This window comes from Glycine soja, chromosome 13 (genome assembly GCF_004193775.1).
Source record: "Glycine soja cultivar W05 chromosome 13, ASM419377v2, whole genome shotgun sequence".
NCBI classification, from domain to species: Eukaryota; Viridiplantae; Streptophyta; class Magnoliopsida; order Fabales; family Fabaceae; genus Glycine; species Glycine soja.
In genome coordinates, this window is record NC_041014.1 from 17,962,400 (window position 1) to 17,984,514 (window position 22,115).

The 22,115-nt window shown below is 31.9% G+C and overlaps 2 protein-coding genes across 2 annotated transcripts; both read left to right on the top strand.

Annotated features, from left to right (window-relative positions):
• The first annotated feature begins 1,606 nt into the window (after positions 1–1,606).
• Positions 1,607–6,042, top strand: LOC114382321 (zinc finger CCCH domain-containing protein 40-like). Its single transcript, XM_028341647.1, has 4 exons — positions 1,607–1,883; positions 2,702–2,971; positions 3,622–3,845; positions 4,758–6,042. The coding sequence occupies exons 1-4, from the start codon at positions 1,779–1,781 to the stop codon at positions 5,536–5,538; spliced, it is 1,380 nt and encodes a 459-aa protein (XP_028197448.1). The 5' UTR covers positions 1,607–1,778; the 3' UTR covers positions 5,539–6,042.
• An 833-nt stretch (positions 6,043–6,875) lies between these two features.
• Positions 6,876–15,702, top strand: LOC114382117 (neutral ceramidase 2-like). The gene is made up of 9 exons (XM_028341356.1): positions 6,876–7,203; positions 7,728–7,936; positions 8,705–8,998; positions 10,124–10,379; positions 12,446–12,704; positions 13,735–13,860; positions 13,953–14,016; positions 14,381–14,550; positions 14,964–15,702. The coding sequence occupies exons 1-9, from the start codon at positions 6,896–6,898 to the stop codon at positions 15,516–15,518; spliced, it is 2,241 nt and encodes a 746-aa protein (XP_028197157.1). The 5' UTR covers positions 6,876–6,895; the 3' UTR covers positions 15,519–15,702.
• Positions 15,703–22,115: the final 6,413 nt, after the last annotated feature.

The following is a 22,115-nucleotide window of genomic DNA, read 5'->3' on the forward strand; positions in this document are numbered from 1 at the left end:
GAGAATATAATAATTCTCATGTTTGTTACAAGTTTTGTAAAAATATTCCTCGGTGTTATTGATTTATGAGAATATTATAAAATTTTTTATCATATTTTTCAACAACATTTCTATTCGGTGGGAAAGTGATGTTCACATGGGAGAGTTTATTGTTTAATACACATGATTTTTTTTTCATTTAAATTATTTAAAAATTTAATATTATTCCCAAAAATATTAAAATGTAGCCAAATATATATATTTTTTATTTAAAATACCCAGAAATGATATTCTCATGTTATATTCATGGAAATAACATTCCTAAGAATGTTAGAAGATTCCATGGAATAAATGCCCCATTGAGTTAAAACTTTGCAACCCATAATATTTTTACCTGGCTTAAACATGATTGCATCCATTAAACAATACATGTGATCTACACACAAAAAGTATCATAAATTATAAATAAGTCAAAATATAAAAAATATTATTAACTTTAAATTATAAACTATTATTATATACTAGGGTAAAAGTGTTTAAAACAAATCATAAATTTGGAAATTTGTTTGTCTTAAGTAATTATTTAAATTTTTATAACTATGGTTGGTATTTTAACAATTTAATGTTAAATTTTTTCAATTTTTAATAAATTTTAACTACTACTAAAATATTTAGAAAGGTGTTTGACAATCATAACATATTAGTTAAGCTAAACTATATTTAGCTTACCTTTTAGATTCAATTTAGTTTTTTATCTTTTAAAAATTCAATTTAATTTGTTTTCTCTTAAGTTGGTTTAATTTGATCATTTCATCAACATTAATAAATTTAAATCCATAAGATTCAAATTATAAAATAAATGATCACATTTCAAGCATATTTGTCAATATTATTATTATTATTATTGAAGAGATTATACCATCATTTAAATCTACCCACTTATGGTGATGTTGCTACATTTGTCATATTATTTTGTCATTAAGTTGTAATGTTTAAGGATAAATTTGACAATAAATTGTAGATTTAAATATGTTTTTGATTCCTAATAAAGACTCAATTTTTATATTTACTCTCTAATAAATTTTGCTTTGGGTTGAATCTCTAATAACAAAATAATTTTATTTTCTATCTTAGATTGTTTTTCCTCCCTGATACATTAGTGGTTTTGTGTTTACTCCTAGATAAATTAACAAATTTTGTTAATCCTAATTAATTACAAATGAATTTTTTTTATTTATTAATTTATGGGAAACAAAAAAAAGTAGAGAATAAATGCAAAATTAAATGTTTATTAAGAATAAAAAATATATTTAAACTTAAATTACATTTTTTGATGACTAATTTAACATTAAATTATAAAATTTATAAATTAATTTCTCATTAAATTATCTGTATGATTAATTTGTCAAACATTTTGTAGATTTAAGAGTTAAATTTAAATTTTTCATCTTAGATAGACCAATTTTTAGCATTCACACTTTTAGGAATCAGAATATATATATATATATATATATATATATATATATATATATATATATATATATATATATATATATAAACTAAGCCGAAAGCGTGTGATAAACGGAACCCGATCCGACCCGTTATATATATTGCCACTTGGTGCCTGCTGCGGTTGATAGCACCTAAATCCATACCCAACGGAAATTTTGGATTTGGATTTTGCTCTAAATCACATTCTTTGCTTCTTTTTTCTTACTTTCTTGTTCCTTCTTCAGCTTGGATTTTTGGCGTAACGAGGAAGGGGTTATTGTTGAGAAACCCTAGCCTAAACCTAAACCATGGCGCATAGGTTGCTGAGAGACCACGAGGCCGACGGCTGGGAGCGCTCAGATTTCCCCATCATCTGCGAATCTTGCCTCGGCGACAGCCCCTACGTTCGAATGGTTCGTTTCCAATCAATCTACTACCATCATTAGTTTTTTTTTTTTTAATTATTTGAATGATTGTGTTTTGTTTTCATGAGATTGAATGGGTTATTGATTGTTGTTGTATTGTACGGTTATAAATTGCGTGGTAGATGATTGTATGATTATGAATCACTTTGCCTATATATAATAACAATGTTTGTTGGGTGTTTGTTGGGGAATTGAAGGTTGAAGGAACAACTGAGTTTATAAGGTTTTGGTGTATTGAATTTCGTCATATGAGCAGCTATTTAGAATTGAACAGTGAATTTGTGCAATTTGTTAACCTGAGGATGATAATTTTCTAGATGCAAGTGTGAAGTTTATAATGTTTTTTTGTTATTGAGGAGGGCAAGGGTTTTGTTTTAAATTGTGTGAATTGTGAACTTGGAATCTGGAAGTGTTGTACTTGTGGCTTTATTCTTGAGCTTTTTGAATGAGAGGGATTTTATGTTTTAGTTTTTGCTTTCAGTTGAATTCGAGATTCTAGTTAATAAAAGTCTAGTGGTCCTTTCATTGTTTGGTAATTTAAATCTAACTAATTATTTCATTTTTTTTTATCTTGGTAGTGTGGATTCTATGGAACATTAAGTTTGTCAATCACAGAGTGGTTTGAAACTATCATTATATGATCTTGGTGATTTTCTGGTGTACTATGAAAAACTATGGTGTTGTGGGAGTCCCTGAATGTGCATAGTTAATAATTTTCAGATTTCAGCATGTTTCATTAAAGATGAGATTCTGGGAATCCAATTGGCTGTTTAATTTCTTTTTGTTATGTTTATCTTTGGGTGCAGACAAAAGCAGAGTATGATAAGGAGTGCAAGATTTGTACACGGCCATTCACTGTTTTTAGATGGAGACCTGGTCGAGATGCAAGATATAAGAAAACTGAGATCTGTCAGACATGTAGTAAGTTGAAAAATGTCTGTCAAGTGTGCCTTCTGGATCTTGAATATGGACTACCAGTTCAAGTTCGAGACTCGGCTCTTAGTATTGATTCCAATGATGCCATTCCAAAGAGTGATGTTAATAGGGAGTATTTTGCTGAAGAGCATGACCGTAAGGTATGTGTTCCTTACGATAAGTCGTATTTATACTTATAGTTGTGAACCTAATTAATGATTGGCAAATAGTGATGTTTTGCGATTGTAATTGTTTCAAGAATCAAGATGCTAATCGTTTGCTCCTTGTTTTGGATGACAAATGACCAGCTCCTGATAACTTAGCTTGATCCTTGAACTTTCTCATAATTTGGGCACAAACCTATTAGTTGCCTCTTTTTATCTGATTGGCTACACTTGTATTTATGTTCAACCACGACGTTCTTTAATGCTCTGATTTGGTTTATTTCAATTCAATTCCAGTTTTGCATAGTTTCCACCTGAAGCTATCTACCTTATCTGGTCCTTGTCAGGATCTTTCTAAAAGAAAAAACTTCATATTAGTGATGAGTTTTAGTTCAATCCGTAAGTAGTTGTGATTGAATCGTTATTTTTTGACCTGCATGGTTTTTGTAATATTTGGGATTTTTTTAATTACATGCAGATACCTCAACCATGGAACTCTGGTTTTAACATTCTCATTTGACAACAGCTATTAAAATTTCAAATTTTCTTTATCATTTTTTTTTATAAAAATTGTTCTATTTTGACTCAGTTCTCTCTGGTCATTACTTGATTGAGATCTTTTTACTAAGAATAAAAGTTTGGTGCAGGCTAGAGCTGGTATAGATTATGAATCCTCTTATGGTAAAGTACGCCCAAATGATACTATCCTGAAGCTTCAAAGGACAACTCCATATTACAAAAGAAATCGAGCGCATATTTGCAGTTTCTACATAAGGGGTGAATGTACCAGAGGAGCTGAGTGCCCTTATAGACATGAGATGCCAGTAACTGGGGAATTGTCTCAACAAAATATTAAAGATCGTTATTATGGGTATGTATGGTTCAAACTGACTTCCTTACTTATGACTTGATCTCTCTTTCAGTTATTCTTTTTATTCCAACTTAGTATTTCTATGTATTGTCTCATTGGCATTGGGAAGAAACTCAAGATTTTTCATTTCCTTGATGAATATAGTAGTTGGTTTCTTAGGCATTCACTTGGTTCTTTTGTGTCCTGTGTGATGACCTGCTGTGTAGCTAAGAAGATAACAAACTTGCAGTTCCCCCCGCCCCCGCCCCCCAGCAAAGTCATGTGATGGTTCTGCTTGTAGGAGCTTTATTTTAAACAACAATAGTCAAGCCTTATTCCACCAAGTGGAGTCAAATATTAGTCAAAACCACTATTTTACATAAACATTTGAGGATCCAACGTGGGAAAATTTTATTCATTACTAAGTTACTAACTGCCTTTTATACTGGCAATCTTGGGTGTCTTTGTTTCCTTCTGTATGTGACTAAAGTCATGTGTATTTAATTGGTTGTTTTTAGTGAAATGGAAGGGCTAATCTTGCTTTCATGGTCCTTATTAGCCTGTAATTTTTCAGACTTTTATGAACATTTTGTTTGTATTTTGCTACTTGTCAATATGTATAGTAAGAGATTTATTGACATGGATGAAAGAAGATTCCTATATTACCTTTAATCCTCTATAGTAGCCAAAAATGATGCGGCGCACTGACAGTCAATAGCTATCAAACAGCTTATTGTGAGGATAACATTTTGGTTTATATTTTTAGTCCATCATGGGTAATTGGGTATAATGATCATTCTTATTTTTCTCTGCATGATTTCCTTGTGACTACAGATACTGATGTTATTTTTAGTTGCATAATTGGTAACGTTTATGATATTGTTGCATGCTTTTGACATTGTTAATTTTCTGTTCATGCTTCAAAATGTTCAGGGTGAATGATCCAGTGGCTTTGAAGCTACTTGGCAAGGCAGGAGAGATGTCCACTCTGGAGGCTCCTGAGGATGAGAGCATTAAAACTCTTTATGTTGGTGGACTTGATGCTAGGGTCACTGAGCAGGATTTGCGGGATCACTTCTATGCCCATGGAGAAATTGAATCCATCAAAATGGTTCTCCAACGGGCTTGTGCTTTTGTAACATATACAACCAGAGAAGGTGCAGAAAAGGCAGCAGAAGAACTCTCCAACAAATTGGTTATTAAGGGCCTAAGGCTAAAGCTGATGTGGGGCAGGCCTCAGACAACGAAACCCGAGTCTGACGGTTCTGATCAAGCAAGGCAGCAGGCATCTGTAGCTCATAGTGGATTGTTGCCTCGGGCAGTTATATCACAGAAGCAAAGCCAGGACCAAACCCAAGGAATGCTTTACTATAACAATCTACCACCTCCTCAGCAGGAAAGAAGCTACTACCCATCAATGGATCCTCGAAGAATGGGAGCTCTTGTTTCATCCCAAGATGCTCCTGGTGGGCCTTCTGGGTCAGAGGAGAACAACCCCGGTTTGGAGAAGCAGCAAATGCAACATTATGCCCATCCAATGATGCCTCCTCCACCTGGTCAATATCATCAGTATTATCCACCATATGGTTATATGCCACCACCTCCCCCTTATCATCAATACCCACAACCTCCATACAATGCTGCAGCGGCTCCATCCCAGCCACCAGCTGCAAATCATCCTTATCCACATTCTATGCAGCCAGGTTCTTCATAATCAGGATCTTCACAGGCTGCATCTGCCCCAGCTGAAACTGGAACATCAACATCAGAGTCACAGCAGCAATAAGATTGCTCGTGTACTGATGTTTCTAGTTATGTTTAATTATTGTTCAAAGTTTTTCCTTAAACTGACCGTGCTGACAGGGAAGATATTTTCACTCAAGCTGTCTATTTACTATCTCTGCTAGCTCAATGTTGATCGCCTTGTGGCTTGAACAAGTTATTTTATTTTGTGCTTTTGTAACTCTTGGCTTCCTGGTTAGATCAGAGTGATGCTCAGCTTTAGTATATTACTTTGCACTGAATTCTAATGTTACAACTTGTGTTTTGGTATATAGCATTTGGTAAAGATGTTCAATTAATTTTATATACCATCAAGTAGTTCGTGAAGAATGTATATAGATTGTTTTAGAACCTTCTAATTGCTATTGCTGAGGGATGTATTGTGGAAAAGCTTCAATTGGCTCTTCATTGCCTGTAATATTAGTCGGTTTTTCGAGAAGTGGGATCGACACCCAATAAAATATTAGTTCAGTATCTTTTTCATATTTTTTGTTTTGGCTACAGCACGTTGGTGTGGGCATTCTTAACCTTAATCATGAAGTAATATATGAATGATTAAGATAATGAAGACCATTCACTCCTAAACTCTGGATTTGCTTCTTAGTTTACAAAACTTCACATTCATCTTTCTGTCTTTCCCCTGTTATAATAATATTTTGTAGGATCAGAACTGACTAGCTTTTCTAAACTACGAAAAATGGAATTAATTTTTAGCCTACATGATGAAATATGCTTGTGTAGCTTCTGCCTGCGAATACGTGTTTCTTCAATTAAATTAGTCCTCGTCTTGGAATAATTTAAACATATTTATAAAATTAGTTTAACGACTAAATGTATATTCAAGAATCACTGTAATTTTCATTTGAAAGACACATTTCTTGTGGCTCGTTTTCAAAAAAGCTAATATGACTAATTGTGGTGTATGTATATATTTACTCTTCTAAGCTGCTTACAACTAACCATTACTTTGTATGGCCTAAAACGAAACTAAACCATAACCATTCTTCCATGCGCTAGAAGTCAAGATTTGTACATCAAAATATGCGTACACATGTACATTCGGCTTAGTTCATGTAAATCCCATGGCAAGAGACAAAAGAACACCTTGAAGCTCACTTCCCTATTCGTCGTTACCTAAGCAGTAGCACTTAATGCCAACATAAAAGCTTAGTATAGGCAAAAAGAACAAAAACATTTAGCTAGAGCTCTCCGAATCCAAGTAATTTTCACCTAATAATTATGTATATAAGAAAATTAGCATCAGCCCAAATGAATGAATTACTAGCAAAATGGCTCAGAATTATGTAATTGTTGCATTGGGTTTGGTGGTGTATGCTTGGACATGGATGCAAGGTGCACATGGTGAGTACTTGATTGGGGTTGGGAGTTATGACATGACTGGTCCAGCTGCTGATGTGAACATGATGGGTTATGCCAACCCTTTACAGAACACTGCTGGTATTCATTTCCGGCTAAGAGCTAGAACTTTCATTGTGGCCGAGAGCCTTCAAGGCCCTAGGTTTGTTTTTGTCAACCTTGACGCTGGAATGGCATCCCAGCTTCTTACTATAAAGGTGCTTGAAAGACTTAATTCAAGGTACAACAAATTTTGGACTCACTTTGTACACCAAGTTAAGCAATTCACTTGATTAGTTGCATGATTTTAACACCCAACCGAGTATACGTGCAAACTAAACATATCAAGAAGAGAGATGCAAGTAACACATTTTTTGACATACTCTTATGAACACATTAATCTTTACTATTGATTGAAAATCACAAATGTTAATGAATTTCACTTCTCATTTAATGATTCTCTCTCTTCCATTAAAATCCCTCCCCTCTCTTCTCCTCCTTTGAACCAAACAATCCATTAATGAAGGAGAGGGTAGGAGAAGGATTTTGCTTAGATAGTCAAATAAGTTTTCTACTTAGTAGGGATGAAAATAATTAGATATGTCTCCTAATCGATGGCGCATACTGATTATAATTCCAATGACCAAGTTAAAAGGGACATCAAACCCCCTAAAACTAAAGGGAACCGAAACAAAAGGATGAGTTTTTTTTTATTTAAAACAAAAAAATAACATGGCTTTTGTTTCACGGTTAACCTTTGTGAAGGTTTGGAAATTTGTATACTGAAGAAAATGTAGCAATCAGTGGGACTCATACACATGCTGGTCCTGGCGGTTACCTGCAATATGTGGTTTACTCTGTGACTTCTCTGGGTTTTGTGAAACAATCCTTTGATGCCATTGCGAATGCAATAGAACAAAGCATTATTCAAGCTCACAACAACCTCAAGCCTGGTTCCATTTTTATGAATACAGGTAACATGTCTGTGTTTCCATGCTATATGAACTCAACGTCTTACCTAGGAAGACTTTGGTACTTGTTATTTTGCCATGGATAATTATTTGTTAAATATTTAATAAATACTAGTAACATTTCTATTTTATCATTTGATATTTTTTATGTGAGTGTAATATCAATAATAAAATAATATATAAAATTCCAATTATATGGTAGACAATGTTAAACAAGCCATAAAGTTATTAATTACGGGGATAAAATAGAAAATGATAGACAAACTATAAAGTTATTGGCATCCTAAAATGAAATAAGGTAGAATAGTCTTATGACGATTATTGTAAAGAACACTTATAGTCAACCTAGTAATGCAGAGTTAAAGTAATTTGCATAGCCATAGGTTCTAACTTGATTGCTATTATTGTATGCAAAAAAATAAATAATAAAAAAAAAACACTCTGAGTAGAAAATATTAGACAAGTCTAAGGTTACTTCGAAGGTAAAACAACTCAAACATAAAGTCTTAGGCTCACCAATAAAAATTATTTATCATTGGGTTATTTTTTTAAGTGAAAAAGGACACATAGGGTAGACAAAAAAAAAAAAAATTCGGCATATAACTCTCTTATTCAAAGTAAAAAAATCTTTCTAAAATTTACTTTAGGTTGGCCGACCTTGGACAAGGCATAAAGATATTGATATCATACAGTCTACATGAAATAGGGTAACAAGACTAACCTGCATAGGATCTTGAAATACCAATATATTGGTTTTGTTGGTTCTTGTAGGAGATGTGAAGGATGCAGGTATAAACAGGAGTCCAAGTGCATATCTGCAAAACCCTGCAGATGAGAGAGCAAGATATCCCACAAATGTTGACACACAAATGACCCTTATGAGGTTTGTGGATGGAGCAAGTGGTAAAAATATTGGAGCATTCAGCTGGTTTCCAACACATGGAACCTCCATGAGCAATCAAAACAAGCTTATTAGCGGAGATAACAAGGGTGTTGCTGCTAGACTCTTTGAAGATTGGTTTGCTTCTCAAAACAATTCTACTAACACCAATTCAACAGTACCAGGTATCTTAAAATTTTGGGCTCATTTCATTAACCTCTCTCAAGGTTGATACCCTTGTTTTTAAAATTATATATAACTTTTCAATCTATCAGAATTGGTAAAAGCGTAAGGAATGTAAGTATACTTTTTCAATAAATAAAAAATGTAAATCCTACTAACACTATTTTTTAAATATAAATGCTACCCAGCAATTTAAATATAAATGCTACCCAAAAATTTTGAAATCTTAGATGGATAAAGATTCAAAATGTATGTCATAGCTTAAGCTATTTATACTTCTTTTTCTTTTAGTCCCAATCTATTTATACTTCTATGTTTGATGAATACACCGAATTAATTGCTGATGTCAGTGTGTATTTGGACACACGTCCAATCCACGTGTACGCTAAAATAATCTAATCACATCAATTTTGTTCAATTACACATCAGATGTGTTGTGTATTAACGCTTCTATGTGACGTGCATATATAAAAGATTGATGTGAAAACAAATATTCTGTAAATTGGTTGATGATTGTCAAATTCGTGAACCAAATTGATAGTGATTGCAAAATTCAAGAACTAAGTTTATTGATTTTGTAATGTTAAGGACAAAATTGATTGATAGTGCCAATTTCAGGGATTAAAATGATTTACAATTGTGAAAGTCAGAAACTAAATTGGCTGATGCATAGTAAAGTCATGAACCAAAATAACCACAGTAGTCAAATTTAGAAATAAAATTGATGAATTGTTAAATGACCAACAGTTACTAATTTCAAGAACTAAAATTTCTTTTTCATGATTTTAATTACTAAAGTGACGACTGGCTATTGTAATTTCAGGAATTAATTTGATAGTTGACATCTTTTGGGCTTAAAGGGCCCATTGAACACATTTTTACACGTTATTTTTGGAGAGTTAGAGCGTAAAACATTGAGCACTATATTAGTTGGTGATGTCAATAAATCCAACTATCTTAAAACTTCGACTATTAAATAGAGGCCAAACTATTAATGCTACTAATCCTACTCTAACTGAACAAAGGAGATTGAGCTTCCAGAAAATTTCCCCTTAATGCTTGTTTTAATTAATTTTATGAAGAGGTTGACATTGATTTCAGTATTATAATAATAATGGATAATGCAGATATTGGACAACTAATGAAGAAAGCACAATCAATTAAGGCCACAAGAGGAAAGGATTGCAAGAAACTAGCAAGCCAAGCGTCCAAGGTGAGGAAGAATGATGGATCCTTATTTGTTGGAGCATTTTGCCAATCAAATGTTGGAGATGTGTCACCAAATGTTCTAGGAGCATTTTGCATCGACAGTGGAAAACCTTGTGACTTCAACCGTTCTTCATGCCATGGCAATGACCAACTTTGTGTAGGCAGGGGACCCGGGTAATGAGTCTCTCTGATCAAAGATGAGGTCTATGAATTCTTGGTTTTTAAGAAAACACAAAAAAATTTTAAATAGTTGCTGGCATGCCATACTTGTGTCAAACACATTCATGTCAGCCACTACATGAATACTTCAAATATTTAGTTATATTATCCTACAACTGGTTTCACATAAAAAAATACTATAAGATCCAAATTAAAAGTAAAGTTTAGTCCTTTTTATAAGATCCAACTAGAATGTCTCGTGTATTATTTTTTTTACAAAAATACCCTTCATTAAAGTCAATTCTAAAATGACATGATAGTGAAAAAAATAATAATTCATTAATATTTGTTAGTTTTGTTTGACTTGTTAACAAATAAAAAATCATGTCGATTATTACAAAAATTGACAAATTTATTATACATTATAGTTTGTGATTGAATGATAATATATTAGTGCATATACTATTTACTTATTATATAATTCCTTTTACTTTTATTTTGTTTAAAAGTTTCATATTAATACAAATTCTAATACAACGTTAATTTGATAATAGTAGCATCTTATATCAAGTCTCTTATTTTTTTAAAATATGAATTCTCTCCTTTGATTTAAATTTCTTATTTCTTATTAATTTCAAACTATTTCTATATGTTGTATTACAACTAAGTAATGTCTTATAAATTAACAATGGTTGATACCACTTATAACTACTCGGATTTAAATTTTGATTGATCTTTGGGTATAAAATAAGAAATATTCTTGTGTAGGCACATACCTAGTACCTCACTCTTACACACAACTAATAAAAAGCTGACAAGTGGTAAAATATAAGGAAAAAATATTATTCATTAATAGATTTTTTATGTATTTTTAATAGATTATTGAAATATATATTTTTATGTATTTTTTAAAATATGTTTTGTAAATTATATGATATGAAAAATATATAATATTATTAATAAAATTGTTAAACTCATTCAACAAGAAATTATTTGTAATAACAATTGTGACCAAATAGTTCTTATATATTATATCTTGCATATATTTTTTTAATTTATATTATATAAAATATATTGAATAGATTAGAATTTATATATTTTAAGATATATTTATATATTCATTTTAAAATACATATAAAATTTATTTATAAAATATAATAAAAAATATATAAAACATATTAATAAAAAATTTCGTTATTAATAAAACTATTAAAACCGTTCAACAATAAATTATTCGTATCTAGAGTTGATAGAAACTGTGGTCAAATACTAATTATATAATATATATTTTCTTATTGAATGATTTTAATAATTACTAATAACTAAAAAAATTTAATTGAAAATTTTTACGCACTATAATTTATAAAAATATTTTATATAGATTTTAAAATATTTGAATACTAAGTTATTTACAATCTATTTTATATATTTCATAATTAACAAAATACATAGAAAATATATTTATAAAATTTTTGGTTTAGTTTTGTTTTGTTTTTTAAGTATGGTTTAGTTTTGTTGGCTATGCAGTTTTATTTTATTTTAATTAAATATAATAAGAGAAATTAATTTTTTTATTTATAATATCTTTATAATATAAAATATTTATCAAAGAAAACTAATTATATCATTTACCTTATTTGAAGGAATGAAATTTAAGCTAATAAATGATTTTTTTAATGTTTTATTATTTGTCAATTTTTATTAACTGCGCTTGAGAATGAGGTGTTTAGATGTGCCCTACATAAGAATATTCCACGAGATAAATCAAAAGAAGAAAAAGTATCTTGTGTACACTCAATGGTCTCAACGAAGGAATAACTTTATACTAATATCATGATCAACATAAAAAATAGTGTCTTATAAATTTTAAAAGATTTAAATATATTTTTGTCCTTTAAATTTAATTCAACGTTGCTTTTGTTCCCTCAAAATATAACACTAAAATTTGCAATATGTCAATGAATAATTACCAAAATAATATATATATATTGTATTGCATGTATCCCTTGTTTTGTATGTGCTTTCTTTATTGTTTCCTATGCTTGTAGAAAAGGACGTGCTTATAATTTTGCATGGAGCAGGTACCCAGACGAAATATTAAGCACAAAGATTATAGGTGAAAGGCAATTCAAAACTGCTGTGAAACTGTTTGAGTCTACTTCAGAGGAACTGTCTGGGAAGATTGACTACCGCCATGTGTACCTGAACTTCACAGACATTGAAGTTGAATTGGACAGCAACAAGGTGGTTAAAACATGCCCTGCAGCACTTGGTCCTGGTTTTGCAGCAGGCACTACAGATGGGCCAGGTCTTTTTGGGTTTCAACAAGGTGATACAAAGGTAAATGTCTTTACTATCTTGCATTGACTAATATGAAGTTTGAGGGAAAAATAAGTAAAGTATGATAAAAAATTATTTCGGTTAAGGATTGAGTTCTATTACCTGCATGATTCATCCTTAACTTTAACACATTAAATACTTATGTCCAATCACTTGTTCGGTCAGAAGATATGTAAAGCATTTGAAGCCTATACAAAAAGTCCAAAAATAAAAATTCCAGGCTATCTTTCAATCCCAATGATCATGGGTTACTAAGTTTCTAGTAATGTATAACCGATGGGGAGGTGAGGAACACAAGTTTTCTCTCTTTAGTTATGTGTGATTGTTAATTGAAATGGGTAACAAACACGCATACACATAGGATACATCAAACGGGAAAATTGGTAATTGTTTATATAACAGTGAAAGAAGTAAATATTAACCTTTTAATCTTGCCATATATAGACTAGATTAAAACACCAAAAATAGTCACACAACATTTTCAAATGATCATACGACTTTAAATAACTTTTTATCTTGCCATATATGAACAATGTTTACTCCTTTTACTTTTGTACAATAATAACTTTTTCATTAGAGACGTTTTCATATAAAAGACATATCATATGAGCGTGTTTATATTTTTCTTTTGGTATACCATGGCGATACTTGAAATTGAATCTAAGTCCTCTTGCTCTACTCCAATCCCTCACCCGACCCTAGTGGGAGGGCCTTTTTGTAGTATAAAAAAAGTACGGTTGAGACCAATGCAAGTTAAAATAACTCTTAAATAACTTTAAAAAATTCACCATTGGATTTAAAAATTATATTATATAAATCATATCTATGAAATGTTATATTAATAAAACATTTAATACTTCATCACTATACATCAATTAACATTGTGTCTGCTTTTAAAATATACCAAAAACCTCCCTGTTTAGGTTCGATTAATTGACCTGAGAGAATTTCAAGAACACTTCCTTGAGTGTTTGTATCAGGTTCTTGCTTATTCTCCTATGTGCTATCAACTAAGATCAGTTTTGTCCAGATCAATCCATTTTGGAAGAATGTGAGAGATTTTCTGACAAAACCAAGTCAATATCAAGTGGACTGCCAAAACCCAAAGCCAGTTCTGTTGAGCACCGGCGAAATGTTTTATCCTTATCCTTGGGCGGTAAGACTACAGTAAGTACTTGTCAGCTATTTTAAAAGGTAACAATTTGCATAACAATATACTGATCAATAATGTTTTGAATGTTGGTACAGCCAGCAATTCTTCCAATCCAAATCCTAAGGCTGGGAAAGTTGATCATTCTTTCTGTACCAGGAGGTTTGTAATCTTTCCACTGTCAAATCTTGAATTGAATAGGAAAAAAAGTTGAACCCTGTGTGGATAAACTTCTTTATAAAAACATATAGAAAAAGATTATAAAATAGGAAAAATAAAATAAACTTATCCCTTATGCTAAAATTAGCTTATACATAAGATAATTTGTATAAGTTCTCTAGCTTTAGTCTCCAAAGGCTAATTTTAACTTTTGCATAAGCTAATTTGAAGAATCTTATTTCATTTTTTCTCCTATTATCCAAACAGGGCCTTGATTTTTTATATGAATAAAGGCTTCATGGTGATCTGCATAATTGTTAATTACACAATGAAACACAACTACATGCTCTAACCCTGACTATTACAGAGTTGACAACAATGGCTGGCAGAAGGCTAAGGGAGGCAGTGAAGGAGACATTAAAATCCAGCAGCAATGGAGAATTCGATGATGAAACACATGTGGTTATAGCAGGACTGACAAATACTTACTCACAATATATTGCTACTTTTGAAGAGTACCAGCAACAACGGTATGAGGTATGCTGAATAGACGAGGATACCAAATCATCAAGTTACTATAGACCTATTAGATATCCATATTTGACAGAAGCAATTGATGTTAAGGAATATCTATCTTATTATACTTCAATAGTGGTAAGAAGCTAACTTAAATTAAGTCAATAAATGTCTAATAAATCAAAGCTAGGACTAATTCAATGTGTTTGCTTCAGTTTATTTTGAAGAAATGATTCAAAAAGAGATTTTGGAAGAAAAAAAGAGCAATTATTCCCAAAAATAATCGTTTGCCAAACATGCACTTGCTTTCGTTATTACCCTGATATACTATATCAGGCATAAGAAAGCAGCACATGCTACCATACTTTTAGGCTTTACCTTTGAGAGAAAATAGATGTAAATTATTGCTAATAAGTAATAATAAAAATTTGCAGGCTGCTTCAACATTGTATGGTCCTCACACATTATCAGCATACATCCAAGAATTTAAGAAACTAGCACAAGCAATGGCTGAAGGAGAGAACATCACTATAAAAGGTCCTTCTCCGCCAGATCTCTCATCTGTACAAATAAGCTTCTTACTTGATCCCCTTGGAGAATCACCTCCAAAAGGAGTCAAATTTGGTGACATAAAGGAAGACGTGGCGTTTCCTAAAAGAGGCTACTTTACTAAGGGAGATACACCAAGTGCTACATTCTGGAGTGCCAATCCAAGATATGACCTTCTGACAGAAGGCACATTTGCTGCAGTGGAGAGGCTTCAAGGGGAAAGATGGATTTCTGTATATGATGATGATGATTTAAGCTTGTTTTTCAAGTGGAAAGTAGATAATAGTTCCTTGCATGGGTTAGCTACCATAGAATGGGAAATACCAAATGATGCTGTTTCTGGAGTATACAGATTAAAACACTTTGGAGCAACTAGGACCACCATTATCTCCCCTATTAATTACTTTACTGGTGCTTCAAGTGCATTTGCAGTGCAATAGGATAGCAGCTCCGCGTTATTGAATAAGTTTTAATCAAATACAAAAGGGAAAAGCAAACTTCAATATTTTCATGTTGCAAATCATGATCCAAGGGCTAGGAATGCATAATAATGTACTCATTTATCCATCCAAATCACACATCGAAGACACTCTCCTTTACTCAGTAAATCAAAAGTTTTATTGATGTCCTTAAACTCCACCTCACGAGTAACAATTTCATCCAACTGCAATCCCTATTGATATATAGGGCAAAAGTTAATACACTAGTGTTAACGGTTTGACAAGTGTACCAAGTGTCCAAGTAGTAAAGACTCGGAAGTTCGAGTGTCGATTTTCACAAAGATTTTGTTTTGTACTTTGTGTTGGATAATTTCCAATTTATAAGAGAAAAGATGAGATAAGGTAAAAGAAAAGATGAGTTTAAAAGAAACAATAACTAAAATAATAGATAAAAAGAGACAAAAGATATAAAATGGAATTCAATAGGATGAGAATGTTAGAACCTAGCATGCCTTATTTGCCTAAGATGTATTATTTGTGATTTTTCTCTATCAATGACGTGAATTTATCCTACTCACATTTATTAGAATACTTGTCTCTGATGTCTCATGATGACAAGCCTATTTTACCTATCTATCTTCCAAATTTCTTTGCAAAGAGTCAATAGATAAAATGCATGAAGTTCTAATTCTAGATGTTTGCTTTGATGCATGGGCATAATGCAATCACTTTATGTCTAGCAATGATTTTATTAAGATACCCCTTTTTTTTAGTTCTATTAGAAATTACTCTCTGTCGAACGTCTAATTCCTAAAACAGATGCATGCAAGACCTTCCTAAGGATTACCCTCTGTCAAGCACCTAACCCCCAAAGATGATATAAGGATGAATGATGCATGAAATTAAAAGTAAGAAAGGATAATAGAAAAGAAAATATCTGTTTGCATTGATAAATATGAAGTGTAGAATACATTTTTTGGCTTTTTAGGCCTGCTAGACCCTAACTAAGGGTTTAGCCTCTCATAACCATAAGGGATTTTACACTTGAAAAGGGGTTTAGAATCTGATGGAAGAAAATGGATGTAAAAAAAGGGAATAGAAAATGATGCGAGAGAAGAAAGAATCCCCTAAGGGTGAGTTCTGAGTGTGTATTAGAGTGTTCTCAGACTCAGTGTGTCTTTTCTCCTTGGCTTGACTCCATTTTTATAGTTGTTGGAGTGGACTTGTGCTTGACTTCCTTTCTATAGTTGCTGAAGTGAACTTGGGTCTGATGCCAAAAAATCCTCTTTATTTATATTTTTTATATTTTCTGTTTTTTTTTTTACTTTTAATCCCTCCTTTTCATATTTCAAGTTTAAAAAAGAAAATTTTGAAGTTAAATGTAGAGTTAGAAAATCTTAAATCTGAAGTTAAAACATTAAAATCAGTAGATAAAGACCAATCATCTACAAAATGCTTAGTACAAGAAAGCATTAAAGCATCTCATTCATGTGAATGTTGTGATAAATTCAAAGAAGAAATTGTAGATTTAAAAATTGTTCTTGCCAATGTTACTCTTGGTAAAAATAATTTAGATATTATATTAGGCAAACAAAGTTGTGTGTTTGGATAAGGTTGGATTAGGATATAATCCTGAATATCAACAAAAGATGCATAAAAATTTCTTTGCATCCACTCAAAAGGCTAGCTCTCCTTTGTTAACATGCTTTTACTATGGTAAGAAAGATCACAGTGCATCAACATGTTATATTAGAAAAAATGGTAGTAGCATTGGAAAAATGGTATGGGTTCCAAAAGGATCCTTACTCAAAACTAACATTCAAGGACCCAAGAAAATTTGGGTACCAAAATCAAAATATGATTTTATGAATGATGGACTCCTTGAAGCAAAGTTGACACATTGATAGCGGTTGCTCCAAACACATGGTGGGAGATGCATCAAAGTTTATTCATATTTCTCCCAAAAATAGTGTACATGTGACCTATGAAGACAACAAACAAAGGTAAAATTGTTGGAGTTGGAAAAATAGATACAAATCCCTCTACCTCCATAGAAAATGCTTTACTTATTGATGATCTTAAGCATAGTTTATTAAGTATTCATCAATTATGTGATAAAGGCCTTTTGATATCATTTGATTCTCATATATTTCAACAAGCGGTAACATTTTCTTTAGGGCCATAAAATGATACTTGAACAATATGACATTCTCTACTCTTTTAATGCATTATAAATTGCTGAATGTGTTTCTCCCTTCTGCTCATGATTTGTTTTTGATGTTGACAAAGGGGGAGAGATAGATAAAAGATAAGATAATAAGGGCTTATGAGACAACTTTTTATATATGAAATCTATGCAATCTTCAACTGTTTCATATAAGCAATCATTGCAAAATCAAGGGGGAGTAAACTATACAGATAGATATTCTTTTGTTTTAACTCCTAACCTACAAATGGTTGTCATCATCCTAACCTACAGATGGTTGTCATCATAAAAAAAGGGAGAATGTAAATCATGTAGGTTTTGATGATGCCAAAAAAAAAATTTCTTGATAATGATTGTCATCATCAAAAAGGGGGAGAATGTGAATGTATGAATACATGGTTTTGATGATGCCAAAGAATAATCAAACAAGGTTGCTTTCAAGATTACTTCTGTAGAAGCAGAGCTTCATGGTGAATCAAAGGTGATTCAAAGGTGTTTTGATGATAACAATGATGATAACAAAAGATGATGACAAAGGTGATGACAAAAAGCTCAAAGATCAATCAAAGAACAACTCAAGTGAATCAAGAACAATTCAAGGGTTCAAGATAGAATCAAGAAGAATTCAAGACTCAAGAAGAAAGTTAAGAGTCAAGAATCAAGATTCAAGGTTCAAGATCTCAAGAATCAAGATCAAGATTCAAGACTCAAGATTCAAGAATCAAGAGAAGGCTTAATCAAGATAAGTATGAAAAGTTTTTCTCAAAAATTGAGTAGCACATGATTTTTCTCAAAACATGTTTACCAAAGAGTTTTTACTCTTTGGTAATCGATTACCAGATTGTTGTAATCGATTACCAGTAGCAAAATTGTTTTGAAAAAGTTTTCAAATTGAATTTACAACTTTCCAATTAATTTCAAAAAGCTGTAATCGATTACAATGTTTTGGTAATCGATTACCAGTGCCTTTGAACATTGAAATTCAAATTCAAATGTGAAGAGTCACATCCTTTCACATAAAAGCTCTGTGTAATCGATTACACTGATTTGGTAATCGATTACCAGTGATTGTTTCTGAATAAAATCAAAAGATGTAACTCTTCAAAAGGATTTTGACTTTTTCAAATTGGTTTTAAGTTTTTCTAAAAGTTATAACTCTTCTAAATGGTCCTCTTGGCCAGACATGAAGAGTCTATAAAAGCAAGGCTTTGATTTGCTTTTCAATACTTTTTACACTTATTCAATCAATCCTTTACAAGCCTTGAATCTCTTTAAACTTCTTCTTCTTCTTTGTACCAAAAGCTTTATGAAGTTTTCTGGTTTTCTAAACCTTGAAAACTTGCGCTATTCATCTTTTCATTCTCTTCTCCCTTTGCCAAAAAGAATTCGCCAAGGACTAACCGCCTGAATTCAACCCCCCTTCTTAATTATTCTGAGGCCACTCGATCCAACAACTTCAACAAACATTCAAAGGTTAAGCATTGCTTCAAGATTAATACAAGGTTGCTTCAACAAACAAGCATTGCTTCAAGATTAATTCAAGATCAAGCTTTTGTCTCAAAACAAGTGTTTCCAAGAGATCAAGGCTCTGGTAATCGATTACCAGGCAGTGTAATCTATTACCAGCAACGACACTTCAGAAAAAACAACTTTTAAAAAAGGTTTTGAATTTGAATTTTGAATCATGTAATCGATTACTAGATGTTTGTAATCGATTACCAGCAACAACACTTCATAAAACACTTTGAAAAGTCATGACCCTTCAAAATATAACTGTGTAATCGATTATCAGAAACCTATAATCGATTACAAGTGAGAATTTCAGAAAAAGCTTTTTGAAAAGACACATCTCTTCAAACCATTTTGAAAAGGCACAAAGGGCCTGTATATATGTGTGTCTGACTTCAAAAAGCAAGAGAGAGATATTTTAAGAGAACTTAATTGTCAAATGCTCTCTTAACAACTTTTGGACAAACACTTGTAAATCTATTGAGAATTCATCCAGGAACTTCAAATTGTATTATTATCTCTAAAAGAGAGAAATTCCTCTAGGAACTTCAATTTGTATCATCCATTGTAAAGGAGAGAAATCTTTATGTTCATCTCAGAAAGTCAGTTGTAATCAAGAGACTGATTGTCTCTTGGATTATGAAAATTGTAATCAAGAGACCGGTTGTCTTTTGGAGAATCTTGGAATATAAGGGTGAGGGATCTCAAGGTGTGTTCAAATTCTGTAAAGGATTTACAGAGATAGTGGAAAATCTCAAGTAGGTTGCTTGAGGACTGAACATAGGCACGAGAAGTGGCCGAACTAGTATAAATCGAGTTTGCATTTTTCTCTTCCTTTATCTCATTTATGTTATTGCAATCAATTTTGTCTTGCATGTTTAAAAGTTTGTTAGTGAGAAATTTTGAAACTTAATTCATCCCCTCCTCTTAAGTTATTGAGACCACTTGTCCAACAAACATTTCTTCATTGTTCAGCTGCAATGTTGCCTTTTAAATTTCTTGGGATACTTATTGGTGCTAATCTTGGGTGAGCTACCACATAGGATCCAATTTTAAGCTTATTTAGGAAAAAAAGTGATACGAATACGGAAACAAGACAAATCATGTTGAAGAATTCAGATTTAGAAATTGGTTTAGTTTTGTTTTAGGAAAAGGATATTGATATCACACTCAAGAAATAGGTGAGAATACGAGTGATAAATCATAGATTTAATTGCCACAAGTTGTCTTGATAAGTTCATATTCAGTTCTTTGCTCAAGAATAAAGGGAAGCTCTCACAAAATGGAGAAAACTCAAACTATCATTCAGACTCAATCTCCCTCAAAGCTACAAAGTTTCTCCTATTTATAGGTTAAGATTGTCTCTAAATATCCCACTAATAACTAAATTCCCACTTACATTTATTTCCCACTAGGAATAAAAACCCCACTAACAACTATAATGGCTTAAAAAGCCTAAAAACATAAAAATTGACCAAAAACATATTGTGAGTCATTTGAAATTATTACATGATAAATAAATGTGAAAATTCATAGGAAAATTAGAAAATGGGTCTTAATTAGTTCTTTAGCCAAAAGCTATGTAATTCATCCAAATAAACTTCAGCCTATAGTTGCACCTTAGGTTTGAACTCTTGGGCTCATTGTGCTCTTCAAATTATTGTCTTTAAATTTATTAAATTTATCTTTAAGTTTTAGAAATGACACAATTCTTGGTTTGAGAACTTGCATCACTAAGCTTTGGAATGTCTTCTTGATTCATTTTGGTTAGACAATGGGACACCCTCTACCCTGACATACATATAAATAAATAAAACATATAAAAATACAGATAAACAAATTCATGTGGATAAAAGGTTGACATTCACTTCACTATTGCCAAATAAAACTTATTAAAAGCATATCCGACTCAGAACAAGGCCGTCAAAGTTTACAAAAGAAATTTTGTTAAATAAGTGAGGTAAAATAAAATAAAATAACATCATGCAATTAAAATAAAAACTCATCCCCAATTTCAAATCCTATTAGAGCATTGTGTCATAGCGTCTTCTAGCATGAGGTTCTTTAAAGTCATCCACCTAGTCATCTGCTCCCACGAGCACAAGGTTTGAGATCATCACAGGATCCAAACACAAATAGCACACAGGGAGTGAGTTATCACATTTCTAAAAAAATATAAATAAACAAAGACATGATCAAAATAAATTATAAAAGTATTAATAACATAACTCAACTTAATATAATCCACGTCACCTCACCACTTTATCATTTAAAATTCATTTTTCAATCATCAATCATATTAAACATGAATCACGCACTCGGGTCAAGATGTAATAACACTCATTAATTTCATAATAAATAATTAGCAGACATTATGCAACAATTATACTAAGACTCAAGCCTATAGTGCAATGCGGTACCATGTCAGTGAAAAGCCACACTAGGGCGCTTAGGAGTACATAACAAGACACACCACACAATAGGTATGTCAGGACACTCTCACTAAGTAAAATCATAAGGTGACTAGTCAGGGTCACTCTATTTTGCGAGAATGCTCCAACCATATGGGATCGACATAGACTTAAAGGAGCACTCAAACTGAGTGTCTTTACCCCCAATACCTAGACTCCGAAGAATCCGTTAGGGTCTCACCTTCCTAATTCAAGTCCAACCCCTAAAATAATTTTTGCATGCAGACACTGCTAATGAATTATACAATACCCACGACATCACACTCATGTTTCAAACACGTTCAACACATTGCACTACAATTTAACATTTTAGGTTCCTAACTAGGAATCCTACACTTTCCCTTTTCAGCTAGAGCCAACATAATACTAATAATAATAATAATAATAACAACAACAACATAAAAAAGACCT